Raw genomic sequence first — 20,960 nt, 5'->3', positions numbered from 1 at the left:
GTACATGCAGCATACATGCTTAAAAGGTGTTCCAAACACATTGTATTAATATTGACGTCCAAATGTGAACCGAGAGGTTTTCATCATTAGTGTTGGCGTCAGTACGTGGTGCTTTCGGCCCCATGTTGCGATCTACTGCCAGTATCGTTTCAACACATTCAAGATTTAGTTTATTGTCATTTTCCTGCATACAGAAAAAAAAAGGAAAGCTGTTCCTCCCCTAATAAAATTATGTCAGCATTGTTCTGTGTAACAGTGAGATATTTTACCACAGGGCTTCCAGACCATCATTCAGTGACGAAAACATTGTTGTTTGGTGGAATTGGATGGCGCTATAAGTCATGTTAGTCCCAGTTCTCGTTGGACACGTATTTGTGTGTATGACGTCAATGTGGTGAATGACTTTCTAGGGTTCAACAGTTGGTGACGCTTGTGACCTGTTTGGGGTGAAGCCAACAAGCTGCGTTAAAGATAGCGTGTGACTTCAGCTTGTGTCCTGACTCCTGAATACGATGAAAGGATATCTGGAATGAATGAACGAACAAATGCGTGAAAATAAAAGCTGACATAATGTATTAAGAAATAAAGTGTGCATTTGCACAGGTCTGGGCACTTCTAGCACAATTTAATTGAAAACAAATCAGTCTGGATGGTCAGACCGACAGGAATCATCCCTGTGGTGAAATGACTCACTATCACAGGGATCAATGCTGATGTCATTGAAGTTGTGAAATGAAATTGGCAATGGATGTGTTATCCACTGTGATTCTTAAAACGTTTTAATTTCAAGGACCGGCCCGTTTGGTGTGCATTAGGACATGGACGCCGCCCCAACCCCCCCCCCCCCCCCCCCCCACCCCGTAACTCACAGAATGTACAAATGGTACCAAATGGAACCGTAATGCTCCATTTGGTTCCAATTATACACTCTCTGAGTTACAGAACTGTATACGCGTCCATTTGGTTCCATTTACAGTATACACTCTCTGAGTTATAGACCTGCATGAGTCCATTTGGATCAATTTTTATTTTATAGTTATACACTCTCTGAGTTACAGACATGTACGTGTCCATTTGGTTCCTTGCTGTCAATCATGTCCCCACTTTGAGAAGCACTGGCTTAGCTGAAAGATAAAAGGCAGAAAGAGACAGATTCAAATTCAAAAGCATCAAAAGTAGATCTACAAGCTCAAAACGTGTACATGCACATGCTGTGTGCGCATGCGTGTCTGTGTGTGTGTGTGTGTGTGTGTGTGCATGCGTGTCTGTGTGTGTGTGTGTGTGTGTGTGTGCATGCGTGCGCGCATGCCGTGAAATAATAAGCGATGATGGACCGTTGGACGTATACCCCAGAGGACTAGACTGGAAGCTATTGGTCCAACATGACCTCATGTTCCCATGAGCGATGACCTCATGTCATGTAATCTCCTGTTGGGAGGGGATGCAGACTACGCACGCACGCACGCACACGCACACACACACACACACACACACACACACTCTGGCAGAGAGATAGGTTTGGGCATAAAAATGGACCAATGACAAATCTAGTGGTGAAGTCATGACATGACAGGAGACTTGAATTAAAAATAAAAATGTTATGAAGTGTATCTTGCATTACGTGCACGCACACACACACACACACACACACACACACACACACACACACACACACACACACACACACACACACACACACACACACACACACACACACACACACACACACACACACACACACACACACACACACACACACACACACACACACACACACACACACACAGGGAGACAGAACAGAGTGGAGAAAGCGAGGGTGAAGAAAAGGAATGGAAGATCAGGTTTCTAGCTTTCCTCCTGGGAACCAAGACAAAAAGCTCTCTTCCCACCCTGGGGTTTAGCTTTAGTACGTGACACTGAGGTAAAATTGTCAATATCGTTAAAGCAGGCTCGGGAGAGCAAGGCTACAACAAGAACTACTGTCAACGTGTCGATAGAGGACAACTTTGTTTCATGTTACATATGTGATTGTTATTAGAAAGTGAGTGTTACATTTTTTTCATTTGCTGCTTTCTTTCGTTTTAATAATTTTAGCTATTTTTCACAGGGGCATTACTACAAGTGGCTATATATATATATATATATATATATATATATATATATATAAAAAGAAAACAACTACTGTTGTACCAGATGTAATTTCTTGGCATCTAGTAGGACTATAGCAAATAACAATAAAGTAATCGCCATAATCTTTTGCAAAAAAAAAAAAGAAGACATATTTAGACACTTGTTAGAACGCCCCCTTGTTAAAAATAGCTAAACACGCTAAAACGTAAGAAAGCAGCAAATTATTTTTTTACTTCCTCTAATAGACCAATTATTTGTTTACAAACATTGGGACTGGGTGACTGTTTCATGTAATCAATTCCCAACAGATCTCCAAACCTGTTGTTTTGGGGAGCGCTGGTTTCAGACTTTCAGTCCATTCAATCTCTCTTGTGTGTTGGCAAGTGAGATGCACCCTAGGAGACTAACTAAAAAAGAATACATCGCATGGATGCACCTGGGACGTATCTTCAGTGATGTATCCTGAGGTCAACGCGGGGTTTCAGGTCTTCCAACATCATACCCCTCACTCAGGCGACCCACCCGGGGTTGAGCAAATCCCGATTCACGTCCCAGTAGATACCCTTGATCAGTCCATCAGGGAATGAGCAAGGCCACACAATCCGTTGCTCCGGAACTACTCTGCCAGGACTGGGAGAACCAAAATCCGATACGACTGTTGTGAGCAATAGAGGTCTGCGTGCGCGACACTATCACGGGACGAAGCATAGATTATACTTAATGGGCTGCAGGTGCGTGTGCAGCCGTGGACAACCAGGCTCTGCTGCCGTGATCATGAGCGCACTTCCCGTTCTTACGGCAGCGACTGGAGGTGTGGTTTTAAGGATAACTGTTTTGAATTGCTATTATTGTTCAAAGACAACAGAAACCAATGGATTATATATTTCAAGGGTCGAGAGATCACAATACAAATCCTAACCATTCTTCCTCCATACTGGGATAAAAACAGCATCTGAAAGTTTGATGGGGCATTTTTTACACGTGAGCTAGTGCAGTTAGAACTTTTCCATTGCATCTTATGAGAGGTGGTGTTCTTCTGCTGCCGTTATGCGCGCGCATGCTGTTGCAGTGTGACGTCGTCTGCTAAGGCGTCTATAACAACCTAAAACAGGAACCTTGGTTGAAAAAACCCAAAGTTGTCCTTTAATTAAGCAAGGCAGTTGTACTTCTACCTCTTCGTGGCAAACAGGTCATGGTGTATCAAAATGTACTTAAAGTACTAAAAGTAAAAATACTCATTATACAGAATGTCTCATTTCAAGTTTTCAAATGTATAAGAATCTTTTGAAAATAGAAGATCTACAAGCTACATAGTAACTAGTATTAAACTAAAGTTTTCAAATAATTGTAAAACTACAATATTTGGCTCTGAAATGTAGTGGAGTAGAAGTAAAAGTAAAAAAAAGTGACATACAAATACCTCGATCGAAGTAAATGTACAGTACGTAGTTACTTTACACCACTGAAGGGGGGCCATACTGTACAAAGGGTGGGCCTTCCATTTTTCTGGAACAAATGAGGTTCACCCTCATTTGCAGTGCTGCCGAGACAAAATCAAAAACTAAGACAGATAAAACATAAAACAAATCTACAAGTAAGGCATAAAGATATAACACACACACAGTGAAATAAAGCATACGTTAAAAACAATCACATATTGAGGTAGGGAGATTTAAAAGCAGGTCATTAAATTGTCCATAAGGATATTTGGGCATTCATTTTTAGTGTTTGTTGTAGTGTTCCATGAAGTAGGGGCATCGAAGCAGAAAGCCGATTTTCCCAGTTCAGACTGTACAGATGGGACCTCTAGTGCAAGCCATTCACTTGAAGCAGCAACGTGATGTAGGGTGGTAACTTCCCAGCAATAGCTTTAAAAATAAACTGGTACCTAGATCTCCTCTCAGAGAGGGAGGACCAACCTATACCCTGTTATAGAGGGTACAATGGTGAGAGCTGAAGCCTTCACCAGTGATAGTTTTAATTGTAATGTGGATGTAGCTATATCCAGCTGGCAGACAGTGCTTGAGGACTAAGGGACAGTGATCACTTATGACAATGACATAGCATTCAGCACTTACACCACTATAGTGTTAAATAGCCTACCAACTGACTGTTTCATTTCACAGCCGAGAAAAGGGCCCAATTCAAGGAGCAAACAGTAGAAGTGAGACATGGGGGAACATAACACCCATACTGTATCAAACATGTTACAAATACATGCACGGCTCACATTCCTTGCATAAATAAAAATAATAATAAAGTTGGGCCTGTGAGTGACATTTCTGTGTTGAGATATGAGAGGGTTGCTCAGAGCAGAAATAACAAGAGTGACTGACAAGAGGCAGTATAAAGACCACTAACGGTAACTAATTAGGTGATTGTTGGTAAAGCACAGCACATTGTATGCTCTGCTGACTTTCTGTTATCTTTCTCTCTCAGGGAAACATGGCGCCGCTGTTAGTGTAATACTGTATCTGAAATGATGGATGGTGATAGATAGACATACAGACAGACAGACAGGGAGTCTGTGTCTGAGCGAGGAAAAATGAGAAGATAAAGGAAAGCAGCGCAGCTTGCGCGTATGCTTGCATGCAACGCTCACATGTGTGTGTGTGTGCGTGTGTGTGTGTGTGTGAGTGTGTGTGTGTGTGTGTGTGTGAACGTGTGTGCGTGCGTGCGTGTGCTCCATAGAACCCACTGGGGTTGAAACGTTGATAAGAATCCAAGGGCTATTGGCAAACATGGGCCCTCACGAATACCACAGTTTGTTATGTTTTATTGTTTAGCAAGTATTATTCAATATCCAGTAAGATATGTGACCACGAGGACCCGAATGCCAGGCAGCACTCCTGTGTGTGTGTGTGTGTGTGTGTGTGTGTGTGTGTGTGTGTGTGTGCGTGCGTGAGTGAGAGTGGGTGAAGAAAGGACAGAGTAATCCATAATAAGAGTAGTAGCCAACGGCAACGTGTTACAACACATTGGCAGCTGTGGCATTCCATGTTTCATTCAGCCGCAAGGAACAAGGGAAATTTACCCTGGAAACTATCCAGTACAGACACCCAGTAGATTCCTCAGTGTTCACTCAACTCTGAGTGTATACATCATGATCAGTTGATTGTACGGTGTAGTGTTTCCTCATTTGTTTAATTTTGACTTCTATCATCTGTAATTGTAGAATACAAACCGCCAATTATTTGCACATTCATTAAGAATTATGCGTCTAGTTTTTAATCACTTAAGCCTAATTTTATGCTCGGTCATAGTCACATAAAAACAAGAATGACTGCAAGGTCATAACTGCCAGGTGCAGAAAGCTCTCGTTTACATTAGAGTATAATCAGTTTGTGTGCTGCAGCCTCTGCCTCAGCAGACCTAGAAGCTCACAGCTTGTAGATCTATTATCCTTTTAAACTTTTGGCTACGGGTGGAAAGAGGGAGGGAATAGACTTGATGTGAGTGTGTGTAGTAGGTGCAAACAATGCTTATTGACTTTCGTAGATTTGGCTCCTTTTTGTTGCTCGAGAACTTAAAAAACTAAACTAAACTAAAATATTAAATTTCATAATACTTTATATTAAGTACATACTGTACAAGTGGGAGACATACACATTTGCACGCCATGCCAGAAAAAAGTGTGCGGCTTCAACAAATGCTGCGTTGCCAACGTCAAAGCACCATTGGAGTTTTCCAACACCTCTCTCACCACTACTTCCCTCTTTTTTTCTCGTGTAGGCTCCCGGAGCGGCGAACGACCGGCTAAGTTTGGAGACTGCGAGAAGCGTGGACGAACTGTTAGAACTATGGTATCCGGAATTCAGTTTGCTTCGGCACTGTCAGAGGAAGAACTCGCAGCTCAACTCGTACTCCATCACGTCCTCCTCCGCGCCCCCCGTCCGCCGAACGGAAGAAGACGAAGAGGATATGTGGGGCCGGCCGCGCGAGGCGGCGCTCTTCAAAGACGACGGCGCATTTGAAGGTGCAATGGGCTCTATGCACGCACGCACGCCATTTTAGAAAATAACTTGGGCCCTACTTCCTTCACAGGTGTTACCGCTGATACTAATGAAGGCTCTGTTCCATTCTGGTCATTCTGGTGCTACACTGCTATTGTGTATGTTGGTTGTTGGCTTATTGGAAAAGTGGGCCTCAATGTGTCCTTAATAATAATAATAATATATACGATTTATATAACGCTTTTCTAGGTACCCAAAGTCGCTTTACAGAAAGAAATACAGACATATTTATTAGAAAACAAATTAAAAGGTTTAAAAGGTTAAAAACTAGGAATAAAAATCAAAAAGAGGGGCAAACAAGAAGGGTGTGTGTGTGTGTGTGTGGGGGGGGGGGGGGGGGGGTTATGTAGGGAAAGCCAGTTTGAAAAGGTGGGTTTTGAGTGTGCTTTTGAACATTTCAAAGGTGGGGGCAGCTCTGATGTGGGTTGGGAGTGAGTTCCAAAGAGAAGGGGCAGCCACTGCGAAGGCCCTGTCTCCTCATGTCCGTTTGTTGGATCTGTGAGGTTCCAGTTGGTTGGCAGTGCTTGACCTGAGGGAGCGGGAGGGGACATGGCGGTTGATGAGTTCAGAGAGGTAGAGGGGGGCCTGGTTGTTGAGGGTTTTGTAGGTGATGGTGAGTATTTTGAATTCAATTCTGGACTTGACTGGGAGCCAGTGGAGTTTGCGGAGGATGGGTTCCTTGGATGGGGTGTTGTGTAACAAATGGTGTACAAATGGGTGTACAAACTGTACAAATGGAACCAAATGGACATGTAAGGGTTTGTTGGTTCCATTTGTACACTGCACTGCACACTAACTGGAACAGAGCCTTAATTAGTATCATCGGCACCTGAAGTGCCCGGCAGTAGGAAGTGTTCATAGCACATTCTGGAAATCATGTGGTCGTGAAGCGTTGTGGAAAAATAGATGCATCTTAGTTTATGTTCAGATTGGCAGCCTAAATCAGTTCACAAAATAGTACAGTAGTATGATAATTATACAATAGTGATAAAGGGCTTCTTTCCATTGTGGTCCTGCATTCAGATATTTAAAGACGTACAATAATCTACAACACTATAGCAAGTTTGTAGACAGGTGCGGTGGCAGTTTTGAAGGAATTTTGATGTCTGTTGGTAGGGCATAGAGCAGGGGTTTTCAACTGATTATGAACCAGGGACCACCACCCTGACTGAGAATCAACCTGTGTGTTGGGAGGGGGGATACGGGTGTTGTGTGGGGGGAAAATAAACCTTCCATATTAAAATCATGTTGCTATTGTAACTTACTGTATGTATGAGCGAGCAGACACATGCAATTAATTATGGGCACATTTCCTTATAATGGTGACTCAACCAGGCAGTTTCCCTTGAGATTCTACCTCCCTTTTCTGTGTAAGTTCCTGACGTCCGACTTCCCAGTAACTGACAACATCGACGCATCATCATATGTCACCACGTCATTTACTGCAATGTTTCTCAACTTGTGGTCAATACTGTAAATACAATACATTTAAATACAAATCTTCACTTTCCTACATTACTAAATGCATGGTCAGGGACCGCATGCAATACCTTCACGGCCCACCAGTGGTCCACGGACCACCTGTTGAAAACCCATGGCATAGATTAGACGGAACACTTGACAGAAAAAGACTCGCTCACTGTATAAGGAAAACTCCTTAGACCGAGACTTAAGAAAACATTTTGAACATGCTCATAACGTGCTCTGTGCTCAAAGTGCAATTAAAAGTAGCAAACGTTTCGGTCCTAAGACCCTTCGTCAGTGCTATATGATATATCACTGACGAAGGTAAGTCTCGGTCTAAGCCAGGAGTTTTCCTTTCCATTTTTTATACAGTGAGTGAGTCTTTTCCTGTCAAATTTTCCTCTATGTTTTTTAGACCACCGCTCCTGTAGTCAAAAAAGAAAGGCGCAACATTTTTCTCAGTGCTTCTTTGTTGGTAGGGCATTCCACATTTTGGTGGAATCGCAGTAGAACGAATTTAACCCCTTGTTTGTGTCGAATCTGGGTTGAACGAGATGCAGTGGAGCTGATATTGTGCCTCTGTGTGTCTTTTGCGTTATTGAAGTATAGTTTGAGTAGTCTGGTACATGGGTGTCTCTGTAGTCTTGAATATATTAAAGACCAGGCCCATTGCAAGACTGTGCCCTCTGCCCTGAGCCATTCTACCCTATAATAATGAGCACGGGTGAGCAGGGGTTCTGTGTCCATTTTTTCACAATATTTGTATTTAGTCTAATGCCCTAACCACACCAAAGGGTCGAGACGGTTTTAGCGTTGTCCCTGCGGTGTGATATGTCCTGTTGCAAGTTGACGCACGTCGTCCCACGTTATCCCAAGTGATTACGCATGGAATTCAATGGCCCAAACCACACCAAAGGGTCAACATGCAACTTCTTGCAACCGTTTGGACCCAAGGAGTTTGTCTGAAGTTACAGCAACAAACCACATGGAAACAGATTTTTGCATATTTTAGCCATTCTATGTAGACATTGCACTCTATAGTGTTAGTGTATACGCATAGTTTCATATAGATATTCCACTGTTAGGTTCTTAGCTTGCGTATGATTCATGATGACTATTTTATGTGTTTTTGTTCTTGCTTACTGTAAAACGATCTGGATTAAAATCGCCTGCAAAATTCCTAAATTGTAACCACTTTCCTAGGTGGCTTTAATTTTGTTTAAATTGGGCACTGAATTTGTCACTTGCGGAAACACATTGCACTGCGCTGCACTGCACAGCGATGTTTGAGCACACAAATCTGATCTGATCACTTACAAACAACAGTGTGGACACTATAGTGACGGTCAGTCCTAAAGGCCTAGATTTGGATTTGACTGCAGTCTGAATGACGTGTAAGACTATTCATTAATTCATGCCGATTTTGAGCTGTGAAACTGTCCTAAACAGACGCAGTGAACACATGCGCTCTGACTTCAGACAATGATTGCAAACAATGCTTAGACCAGTCTCTTTAAATTGGTTCACTCTGACGCCATCTTGGAAACATCCCCAGGCAGTAAATTCTGACTGACAAGACAAGATTCCTATCTCTTTGAACGGAACTGGGAGTCATCTAAGTCTTTAGTTCTGACATACTTATTATCATTACACTTTATATTTAGGTACATTGGCACATTATGACATAATTATTATGGCACGTTACAAATACATATAATTCCAAACACTGGTTCAATAGAAAAATGGCAGGTTTTCTTCATTTCTAATATGCATCTTTATAGCGTTTAAACCTTCCTCCGGCTTACACATATCCTGCCACTGCCTGCCAGAATGCAGATATAGCCTTCGCTAAATTCAAAACACTTGAAAAACAAATGTTTAACCACTTGAACCCTATACCATCCCTCCCTCACAATCGTCATAAATAGCTTTAGTTAGCTGTACATCACTTGTTTTCAGAAAAAAAGATTTGTTGCAGAGGGAACAGAGTGGACCAAGTACAGAGCAGACCACAGTCAACTAAGTATTTGTATACTTTTATAGTGGGTATAAGTGGCTATTATAAGTGCACACCATCAATAGAGGTGACATCGTCGTACCTGGAAGTTATGCGGGAACGCCCACTGAGTGGCAAAAAACTACTTTCTGGCCTTGCCAGCCCATTCATCCAAACAGAAAAGTCCTGTCTGATTGCATTAAACAATGTTAAACTCACCAACATTGCAGCTGTATGAAAAGCTTGAATTATCCTCTTTCTATCTGCAAAGTTTTTGTTTCATAAAAATCCACCATAAAAACGTTATGAGCTACTTTCTGTCAAGAAATGTCCTGCATTTGATAATTTTTCTAAGTGTCAGAGTTTGGAAGTGCTTGTTTTCAATAACACAACATTTTGCTGCCTCCTGCATGATGTGACATTCAGACATTTAGAAACAGGTGGTACGCAGGACGGTTGAGTGATTTTCAATGAGCGCTTCCAAACTCCAACACTCCATGCTGCTCAATGTTTTGCCACTCAGTCTAGATGAGGGGGGCGTGTCCTGATGGGAAAATCATGCCTGTGCATACTCTCTATTAACTGTCAAAACAGGACTACCTCCACCAGTGTCTGCGAGTCAATGTTTTCATAGAAACTATTTAACTTGAACCTGGGGACCACTGTTGTGTTGGGAGGGGGGAATTGGACGTTGTGTGGGGGGAAAATTAAACTTCCATATTAAAATCATGTTGCTTGCTATTGTAACTTACTGTTTGTATGAGCGAGCAGACACATGCAATTAATTATGGGCACATTTCCTTATAATGGTGACTCAACCAGGCAATCCGGTACAGTTTCCCTTGAGATTCTACCTCCCTTTTCTGTGGAAGTTCTTAAACGTCCGACTGCCCAGTAACTGACAACATCGACGCGTCATCATATGTCACCACGTCATTTACTGCAATGTTTCTCAACTTGTGGTCAATAAAACATTACTAAATGCATGGTCAGGGACCACATGCAATACCTTCACGGCCCACCAGTGGTCCAACACATTGCACTGCGAAGCATTGTGATCTTGTAGTTTGGATATACAGCGATGTTTGAGCACACAAATCTGATCTGATCACTTACAAACAACAGTGTGGACACTATAGTGACGGTCAGTCCTAAAGGCCTAGATTTGGATTTGACTGCAGTCTGAATGACGTGTAAGACTATTCATTAATTCATGCCGATTTTGATCTATGAAACTGAAAATACCTCACCTAGAGTCCTAAACAGACGCAGTGAACACATGCGCTCTGACTTCAGACGATGATTGCAAACAATGCAACAAATTGGTTCACTCTGACGCCATCTTGGAAACATCCCCGGGCAGTAAATTCTGACTTGACTATCTCTTTGAACGGAACTGGGAGTCATCTAAGTCTTTAGTTCTGATATACTTATTATCATTACACTTTATATTTAGGTACATTGGCACATTCTGGCGTATTATGGCACGTAACAAATACATATAATTCCAAACAACAATTCCAAAAGCCTTCGCTAAATTCAAAACACTTGAAAAACAAATGTTTAACCACTTGAACCCTAGCATCCCTCCCTCACAATCGTCATAAATATCTTATAATGGTTGTGCTGTAATGCGTTGTTAGCTGTACATCACTTGTTTTCAGAAAAATGATTTGTTGCAGAGGGAAAAGTGGACCAAGTACAGAGCCGACCACAGTCAACTAAGTATTTGTAGTGGCTATAAGTGGCTAAGTGCACGCCATCAGCTATTCACTGTCAAAACAGGACTACCTCCACCAGTGTCTGTGAGTCAATGTTTGCATAGAAACTATTTAACTGGAATGCCAGGATGTTATTGTTACAATACATAACCCCTAGTGTAAGTGCATATCTGTCTATGTTCTCAGTCATACTCGAGGAGATCCAAAAAACGCAGTGTCAGCCCAGAGAAGTGTGCGTGGAGGTCTCTAAAGAATACCCAGAATCCACCAGCCAGTTCTACCTCCCCCGCTGCGTGGCGCTGCACCGCTGCGGCGGATGCTGCAACAACGAAGCCTGGTATTGCACCAACACCAGCCACGCACTGGTTAATAAGACGGTAAGCACCTATACCAGCACTTATTGTGTGTAGCATGAGGACATCCATCTATCTATCTATCTATCTATCTATAAATGCACCATACGTATGTCTGTCTGTACGTGTGTATGGCTAATCCACGTAACTCGAGAACCGTTCCCCCCACCAACTTCAAATTCGACACACGCGTTTCACACCCCCACAGGGAGTGCAGTGCCCGGTGTCGAGTCCGTCGAACCCACGGTTGTCCAGAACCACCACAAAAAGGCCTCTGCCCGGGCTCTGAACAGGGCCCCCTGCTGGCCTGTTCTGACATCACAACGCTCCATATTTGGGTATGCCTGACACAGAACTCCATATATATAGGAATAAAGGGACAAAGAGACAGATCTAGAAATCTCCATATATGGGCATAAAAGGGACACAGACAGATGGGTGGAACGGGTACTCTGACACGGGTACAACGGGTATTGCATAGCCGGGTGGGGCATGGATCTCCAACGTCCATCGTTACCGACTCAGTGCTCTACAGCCGGGCACCGGTCTAGTGAAATGAATTAGCAAAAAGTATGCTGCAGTATACAGTTACTACTAGACAGACTGTCTAACATGGACCATAATGTAATGGCTTTTGATGTGTTTGATGTGTGCTACTTTTGTAGTGTTTAGTAGTGCTTATACATGTAGTTGGGTCTTGGCTCGAATACCCCACCGGTCCTCACCGGTGCAAAACGTCAGCCCACATACATACTGTATAACCCCCATATTGGCCAACTCCACTGGCTCCCAGTCCACTATACAGAGTGAAGCATTAATGGCCAAAGTTCCCGTTACATCAGTGACCTCATAACCGCCCAGAACCGCCCAGAACCCCCCCCCCCCCCACCCCTACGACATGCCTCAGTCTGGAAGTCATTCCCAGTCTATCTCAGAAGTGCCCCTTGCACAGATTTGTAAATTGCCTTAAACCCCCCCTTTTTATCAGCAAGCCTTGTTTTAATCAACACATAGCATAGAAACCATGTGATAACAATATGCAACGACATGACCTCCATCTCATGCGGCTGTGCTGAGATGTGTCTTTGATCTAAACTGGAAACCAGGTCCATTTGAGCATGCCGTATAAGGTCACGGTTTGTTTGCTTATTCATACTCAAATGGCAGTTTAAAACAGAATAAACCATGAATAAAGTCAAATAAACAAGTCTACAGTTCTACGCATCAATAGCCTAAAACAGAAATAACTTAAATTAGTATGACTGACGTGTCTTGCCTGTGTGTGGGTTAAACAGAGGGAAGCAGGGGAACCCTGATACAAAGGAGAATACTCAGGCCTCATTCATATGTACCAAACACCAATCAAGCAAATATTTGGTGTTTTTTTTTGTTTTTTTGGGCCGCCCACCACAATGCTTTTCCAATGGGAGTCACATGGTTTGACCAAACATTTTTGGAGGGGCAGAACACCACCAGCAATCAAACACAAATGTTTGATCAAACCATGTGACTCCCATTGGAAAAGCATTGTGGTGGCCCAAAAAAACTACCAAACATTTGCTTGATTGGTGTTTCGGTACGTGTGAATGAGGCCTCATCGTTAATTTAAGCAATACGCCCCAAGTAGCGGTTTCGGTTTTTATCAGAAGATCATCAAGATGGTCGCGTTGTCCCACTACTAACGCTAAATCTAACCCTAACCCTAAATCTAACCCTGACTCTAACCGTTACTTTAGTTTTAACCCGCCACGTAAGTAAACAAAGAAAATTTGTTGTATAGCGCAGTTTCACAATGTTTTCGCTTCAGCAGCAGTAATTCCGTGTTTCCTAGTCGCCTAGGTAGGCAGTATGTGGGAAATGTCCATAGTGGCTTCATTGCATGGTCTGATAAGGAACATATTGGTGATTATCGGTTGATAACATTCAACGCATGCACACACACACACACACACACAAAAAGTGGAAAAAGTACTCAATTGTTTTACTTAAGTAAAAGTAGGCCTACCAATACTGCAATTTAGAACTACCTCAGAATTGAAAATGTACTTGAGTAAAAGTACAAAAGTATCAGCATCACAATGTACTTAAAGTACTCATTGTGCAGAATGTGCCACTTCACAAGTCCAACATGTGTACAAAATCTATTGAAAATAGCCGAAATGTATCTCCAAAGTAACTATAGTAACACACAACACACACACACACACTGACCTCTCTCTCTCTCTTCCTCTGTCCCTCACTCAGTTGGTGGAAATGTCCCCGCCAAGGATGGACCGTTCCGTGGTCATGGTGACGTTCGTCAATCACACCTCCTGTGAGTGCCTGCACAAACGACCGCTGCACTCCATCATACGTCGAGCTGCAAACGAACACCTGTGAGTGTACACGGTGCATGCGAGCTGGGTCTCCACGCAATGTGTGTGTGCTTGTGTGTGTGCAAAACTGTGCATGCATGCGTGTGTTTTTATGTGTGCACATTTATAGAACTACCGGTATGTATAAATTAATTTATTTGTGTGTGTGTGTGTGTGTGTGTGTGTGTGTACTGTATGCACATGTGTGTATGTGCATGTGTGTGTGTGTATGTGTGTGCGTGTGCATGCGTGCTTGCGTGTGTAGGTGCCCTCGCCCTCAAAGCCCCTGTTCTCCTGGACTAGTATGGGATGCAGTCCATTGTCTGTGTGTGCCGATGGACATCTCCAACTACTCTGAGAGAGAATCGGGTATGTGTGCACAGGGCTTCTTCTATACCTGCTTCCAATGTTATCAACCCTTATTACACGGCTTGGTTGAATGCTTGATTCTGATCGGTCAGTCGTTGAATTCAGCCGTGGGTTATTTCGATAACAGACCGCTTCGCTCTATAACAGACCGCTGTCTAATCAAAGCCTCAAAGCCTTTGTTTCCGAGGCGACTCGTTGCGCCCTGCGGGGCCAACTTGGAATACTTTCATTACCGTAAGCATGGAAATGCTTTGCTTTGTTGTCACTTTTGGGTAAATGTATTAATTTATCCATCAAGTAGCCGGGTAATAAGCGGGATAATGTATGGCTAGGTGGTCATTGTTTATAGATAAATCACCCCGTCTGTGATTTATCTATCAACAATGACCACCTAGCCATACATTAGCCCTTACATATCAACCAGTAGGTTACTTATCAAGACAATGCAAGGGGCTCTACTGAGCCTACTGGCTGCAATTAGGAAATTGAAATGACTGCCGCCGAAGTGAAAACATTGTGAAACTGACTTACGTGGTATGAGGTTAGGGGACTTACGAGGCCGGTTAAGACTGATATGAGGTTAGGGGACTTACGTGACCAGTTAAGACTGATATGAGGTTAGGGGACTTACGTGGCCGGCTAAGACTGATATGAGGTTAGGGGACTTACGTGACCGGTTAAGACTGATATGAGGTTAGGGGACTTACGTGGCCAGTTAAGACTGAGGTTAGGGTTAGATTTGGGGTTAGTAATAGTTGGACAATGCAACCAACGCCACGTCGTTTCACCAGTAGGCGTTCGTGGTTCCAGAGGACTTCATTGTTTTACCTTGTTGTGTGTGTGTTGTGCTGTCTGTGGTTCCAGAGGACTTCATTGTTTTACCTTGTTGTGTGTGTGTTGTGCTGTCTGTGGTTCCAGAGGACTTCATTGTTTTACCTTGTTGTGTGTGTGTTGTGCTGTCTGTGGTTCCAGAGGCCTTGGACTTGGGCCTGCTGGCTCTGTGTGGCTCCAACAGGGCTCTGGATCAGTCCAGCTGCGAGTGCGTCTGTCGCAACGGGCTGACCGAGGCCAGCTGCGACCCCGGCTGGAGGCTGGACCACGACACATGTGAGGAGACTTAAAAGTTATTATAAACACAATTTTAGGATTTCATGAAAGGATTGTTTTGTATTATTATCGTCACAATTGTAATATTTCGATTTTACCATTTATTATGCATGTGAATACTGAAAATGGAAATATTTATAATATCGAAATACACAAATTTGGCATTGGTAAAAGGAAAATGACTTGATACTTATTATGGCCTTCGTTAGTGATCAATTCATTTGTTGATCAATTGTTTTTTGTTTTGGTTAATGGACAGTAAATGTTTGTCCAACAAGCTGCATAGTTGAAATCCAATGGAACAACTCTCACCTCATCTGAAATATGCAGTATTCTCTTCCTCCCTTCTCCCCCACCCAGGTGAGTGTCAGTGCGAGGTGCAGGGGGATGGCAGGTGGTGCCCTCCCGGGCAGCGATGGGACATGGAGCTCTGTGGGTGTGTGTGTGAGGCGGAGTGCCCCGGCAGCCAGCCTCTGAACCCAGACACCTGCCAGTGTCAGTGCCGGGAGAGCCCGCAGTCCTGCCTGCGTCAGGGGAAGAGATTCAACCCCAATACCTGCAGGTAAAGACGAGCAACCACACAATCAAAGAGGAAAAAAGATTTGCACGCACGCACAGTATCCAATCGATTTAATTTGGATTAAAGCCTTTGAGTCAAAAGGCCCTATCGAAAATACACCATCATAACCCTAACCCCTCCCCTATTATCATACAACACACAGCTGTGGCCGAGGCTTAAGTACAGGTGGGTGGTGCTATGGTGAAAACCAGGTATACTTAATGAACTGGTGTGTGTGGCCACATAAAAACATAATTTTAATACTTTCTGTACAATTTTTTGAAAAACATCTTCCTCCTAGTATAATCATAGTACCTGATGAAGGTTATTTATTTATTTTTTCTGAATTTTCTGAAAAAAGTCCACATGGTGATGTGACCGAATGTGCAGACTTGGGACCGCAAGCACGGCTACATATCCCATAGTGTGCCAAAAAATTATAAACAACACAATACTGCCTCATCAAAGTTGGTATGGTGACTTTATAAGATAATAATGTGGAGACTTTTTTCCGTCTGATTTTGTCATTCTAATAAAATGGTGGACAAACTACAAGTTGGAGTTAGGTGGTTAGGTGGTCAAATTCAGATCGATTGACCAACCCACTATGGAGAAAAATCCTAAACTTATTAGCCATATTTTACTATTTTGAAAAACACTTTGAAATAGTTCAACTTTCTGATCTACATCGACATGCTGTGAGCTTGTAGATCGGCTATTTGAACAATTTTAAAATGTTTTTCAAAATAGTTAAAAATGGTAAATGAGTTTAGGGATAAGGGGCAAGGCGGCACGCTAGGGACATGGGAAGTTAGGAAGGGAGAAGTTCAGAGAAGCCAAAAATAAATTAGAAATACTTAACGGAAACTTGTGCAAAGCACCGCTTTGCACAAGTTTCCGCAGTCTCATCAACACTCAACACCCTAGATTTGTCTGTGACCAGACAGTGGTACAGGCGTACAGCTGCGTCTATCGGAGAGTGGATTAACTTTCAAGTTGGGTACCCTTCCAAACTACAGAAAAGGTAACCGAGGGTCCCAAAAGGGGTAAGGCGGCAAACAAGATAGGGCCCATATATAGCCTACATGAGCAACACAGGATTATATTAGTGTGGGAATTCTATATATCCCAGCATCGCTCGGTCTGTTGCTTGGCATGCATTCAGATAAAAGTTATTTAATCCTACCTACTGTAGTTTATGGCTATAAAATGTATAGCCTTCTCCCTGGTGTAGTATGTATGTGTGTATATCCCCGAGGCCGCTCCAGCATGCTACTTGCTAGCTAATAAACAGAAGAGCACAATTATACAATTGAAAAAACCTGCCAACCAATTAAACCTGGAACTGCTCTCCCTTCCCCACCATTACATATCCACCCAAAGCAGTCTTCTTACTTGAGTTAACAAAAAACAACTACATTTTTGCTAGAATAGAAGTAGTAGGGCATTATGAAAAATAGTTAAATACCATTTAAGATAAGAGGTTTCGGCCCTCTGGTGTGAGTGTGGAAATAAAATAGTGGCCCTCTCCATCATCAAAGTTGCCCACCCCTGGTTAGTCTCACGTGGCCAGATTGTTGCCTCTCACAATTTTCAAATGGTTGCGTCATGCTCTATCATGAGTAATCAATAAAGTGGAAGTAGAGCCTCCTCCCCACTTCCATTTCGTCTTTACAGTCGCGCAAATGTATCCTAATATAAATAGAAATCACCTAAGCATATATAGCTTGTTGCTTAGTAGAAAAGGAAATCAAAAAATATAGTGTAAAGATATTTTTAAAATATATTTTCGTGAACGGAAATGGCAGCTTCCTTACTCGGATTTCGGGATGTGTAGTTCCAGACTCTATATAACATTCAGAGATTGTGGAATAGTTGTCTGACTATGTGAGATGAACCCCTGGTCTATATGTGCCATTAATGGTGCTCATGGGTGGGTGTCCCACCCACACTGAGCTAACAGATGCTGTCCATGGTGCTGAACAGCCTTCTCTGTTTACCATAGGGATGCATTAGCTTTATTGCTGCGCTCACACGGGCAGATGCAAAGATACAGTCTACCATTCATTGTCAATGGAGGCCAGTGACATGACGATGCAAAGATGCATACGACGGTTTGTAGCTGCTGCAAACGCTACAAAGCTACAAATTGAAGCAGAGCTGGGTTCAAATTCTAGATGCAAAGCATCAACTGTAGCTGCACTGAGACACGTCACTATGAACGCATGCTTGATGACGTCAACGAACGTGTGAGCAACAGATATACAAAGCGACAAATATCCTGTGATCTAGGCAGAGAGGTCTAGACCACTGGTTCCCAAACACTGGGTCGGGACCCATTTGTGGGTCATGGGCACATTTTTAGGGGTCCCTTTGTTTTTTGTTTCCTACATTTAGTTTTTAATTATAATTTTGAAACATAAAAAAAAAAGCCGATCTACAGTACAATCTCACAACATGGCGCGAAGCGGCACGTTGTGAGCTTGTAGATCTGCTATTTTCACTAGTTCCTCTCCCTGGCAAACGTTTCTATTTATTTAGGCTAACATATATTATGGGAATCAATACTTCCTTTTCCCTCAAACCGGAAGAATAACAATAAAACCTCTCGTAGCCTGTAGCTTTTATTGAGAAAAATCGGTTTGAGGGAAAAGGAAGTTGCCGCCTGTTGTTCCTGCCTGTCGACTACAAAACACTACAACAACATGACGTAGCGATATCATCCGCTCCCGACAGGATCATATACCCTATATGAAATGGTGCCCAGGCTAATTCATCACAGGTCTAAATCCAGATACAAAACTGTAAATCACGGCTACAGTACATATATGGCTATAAATAAGGCACTGACAGGTTGATTCACCACTTTGCATGTGACCGTTAGCATATACTGTAGCTAACCAACAAGCACACACAGCGGCGCTCTGACTTAATTAACATTTGAAATCATAATTTTCACATTAAACTGCCCATCATGGAAAAAGGGGAGTATTTTCCTCTCCCCACAGGAGGCAGGGAGATTTAGCGCTACTGCTACGCCCAGCAGATGGCTTCTTCTCAGATGGCTCTGATGAGTGCACTGGTCTGGAGGAGCTCCAGTGGGTGGAGTGTGTCTAGCTCAGGATCAATTAAAAGAAAACACACACACACACACACACACACACACACACACACACACACACACACACACACACACACACACACACACACACACACACACACACACACACACACACACACACACACACACACACACACACACACACACACACACACACACACACACACGGCAAAGGAAGGGTCAAACCGGGGATGTTCGGATTCCCAGACACAAAGAGACAGACCGATGTATTAATGCAATGCATGCTCTGTACACACATACAAACACGCACGCACACACTGTACGCACACACACATGGACACATGATAGAACGGAAACAAGCCACTGAAGCCAGTAACAAAGAGAGAAGTGGGTGCTTTGAGAGAAAGGCATCTGCAGGGGGATAGAGAGAGAGAGAGAGAGAGAATGCTAATGAGAGCATAATCTCAATGGACATTTCATACATTCCACCCTCAGAAAGAAAGAACTCTTTCTTTCTCCTCTCTTGCCTTTCCTTAGATATTTTTTCCATGGCCTTTTATGGACAAATGTCCAAACTGCACTGGCCTGCTCTCAGCTGTGTGTGTGTGTGTGTGTGTACGTGTGCCTGAGAGTATATGTTTAATATGTTCCCAGAACTATCATGCAAGAGATCGAGCTCTCTGACCCAAGAGAGAGATCGAGGGGTCATATGTGTATGTGTCTTGTGTCGTATACACTATACATGCTACAATCATATGAAGTAGCTTGTTTAAATTCAGTAACATATAGAAACCATATGGTCACTATATGTCTATGAAATGGCCTCTGCATGGAATTATGACATTAATAGAAAAAACATGTTTGTCCGGATGATTTCTCATCCCGAGGTCCACGCTAATGAAAACATCATACAAAGAGTTGTGACACTGGGAAGTTTTAACCCATCTTTATACACGCTAATTCATTGTGGGAACCTGTGAGAGAGACAAACTCCTTCCTCCGGCGTTAAGGCCGTCTTATACTCATACGACAAGAATAACAGACTTGAGATTGAGAGTCCGTTATTTTTGACGGACACTTTTATGAGCTCAACAGGCCTATCTCAGCCTATCTCTTCTGACATTCTTTTCATTGTTTGTCATCTCTTTGGAGTTTGATTTGACATCTGGTCACAGGAGGTGGTACACACGCATGCACAGCACTCACTGACCCACAGAGCATAAGTGTCCATTTGTACAGGCACATGCATGCATACACAGACAGACACACGTGGGACATAGTACACCTGCTGTTTTTTTATCCCCTTTTCTTTTTGAAGAAGAGAGAGTTCTCCAAAAACAACCAAATTCCCTTTCATTCCCTAGGGAAAAATACCCGCACGCACACACTTACTGTACACAGCAGGCAGCTTGGATCACGTTTTATCCACAAGGGATGTGAGGACTTGGAAGATCAGAGTGCATTCATGCCAAGTGATATAATCTCTTTCCCACTAACATCTTTTCATTCTTGCTCTCTCTCGCTCTTCCTTTCCCACCCACTCTCTCCAACGTCCTCCCTCTCACTGCACTTCCATTTTATTTCTTACTGTTCAAATTGTCACCCTCTTTCTCCCCTCCAACATCTCCATCCAGATCCACTACATTGACCCCTGACTCCAGTCCTAAGCATCATCCATCCATCCATCCATATATTTACACTTTTACTCTCCCCACCACATGTCCCTCCCCATCTCTCCATCTGTTCCATCCATGCAGCGATGGACAAAGTATAAGACAAAGTACTCAACTCCAGTCTACTCAAGTCAAAGTA

General features: G+C 43.0%; 1 protein-coding gene across 1 annotated transcript in view; it reads left to right on the top strand.

Moving 5' to 3' along the window:
- Window positions 1–20,960, top strand: part of LOC310854287 (vascular endothelial growth factor C-like) — a 29,933-nt gene that overhangs the window by 5,911 nt on the left and 3,062 nt on the right. The window contains exons 3-8 of the mRNA XM_083758887.1: window positions 5,863–6,106; window positions 11,511–11,701; window positions 13,922–14,052; window positions 14,297–14,400; window positions 15,373–15,507; window positions 15,868–16,069. Of these exons, the coding sequence (XP_083615013.1) occupies window positions 5,863–6,106; window positions 11,511–11,701; window positions 13,922–14,052; window positions 14,297–14,400; window positions 15,373–15,507; window positions 15,868–16,069 (1,007 nt within the window). The remainder of the gene's footprint in view (window positions 1–5,862; window positions 6,107–11,510; window positions 11,702–13,921; window positions 14,053–14,296; window positions 14,401–15,372; window positions 15,508–15,867; window positions 16,070–20,960) is intronic.

Source organism: Protomyctophum parallelum (assembly GCF_964188405.1).
Source record: "Protomyctophum parallelum genome assembly, chromosome: 23".
Classification (NCBI taxonomy): Eukaryota; Metazoa; Chordata; class Actinopteri; order Myctophiformes; family Myctophidae; genus Protomyctophum; species Protomyctophum parallelum.
This window is presented reverse-complemented; position numbering and strand designations above follow the sequence as displayed.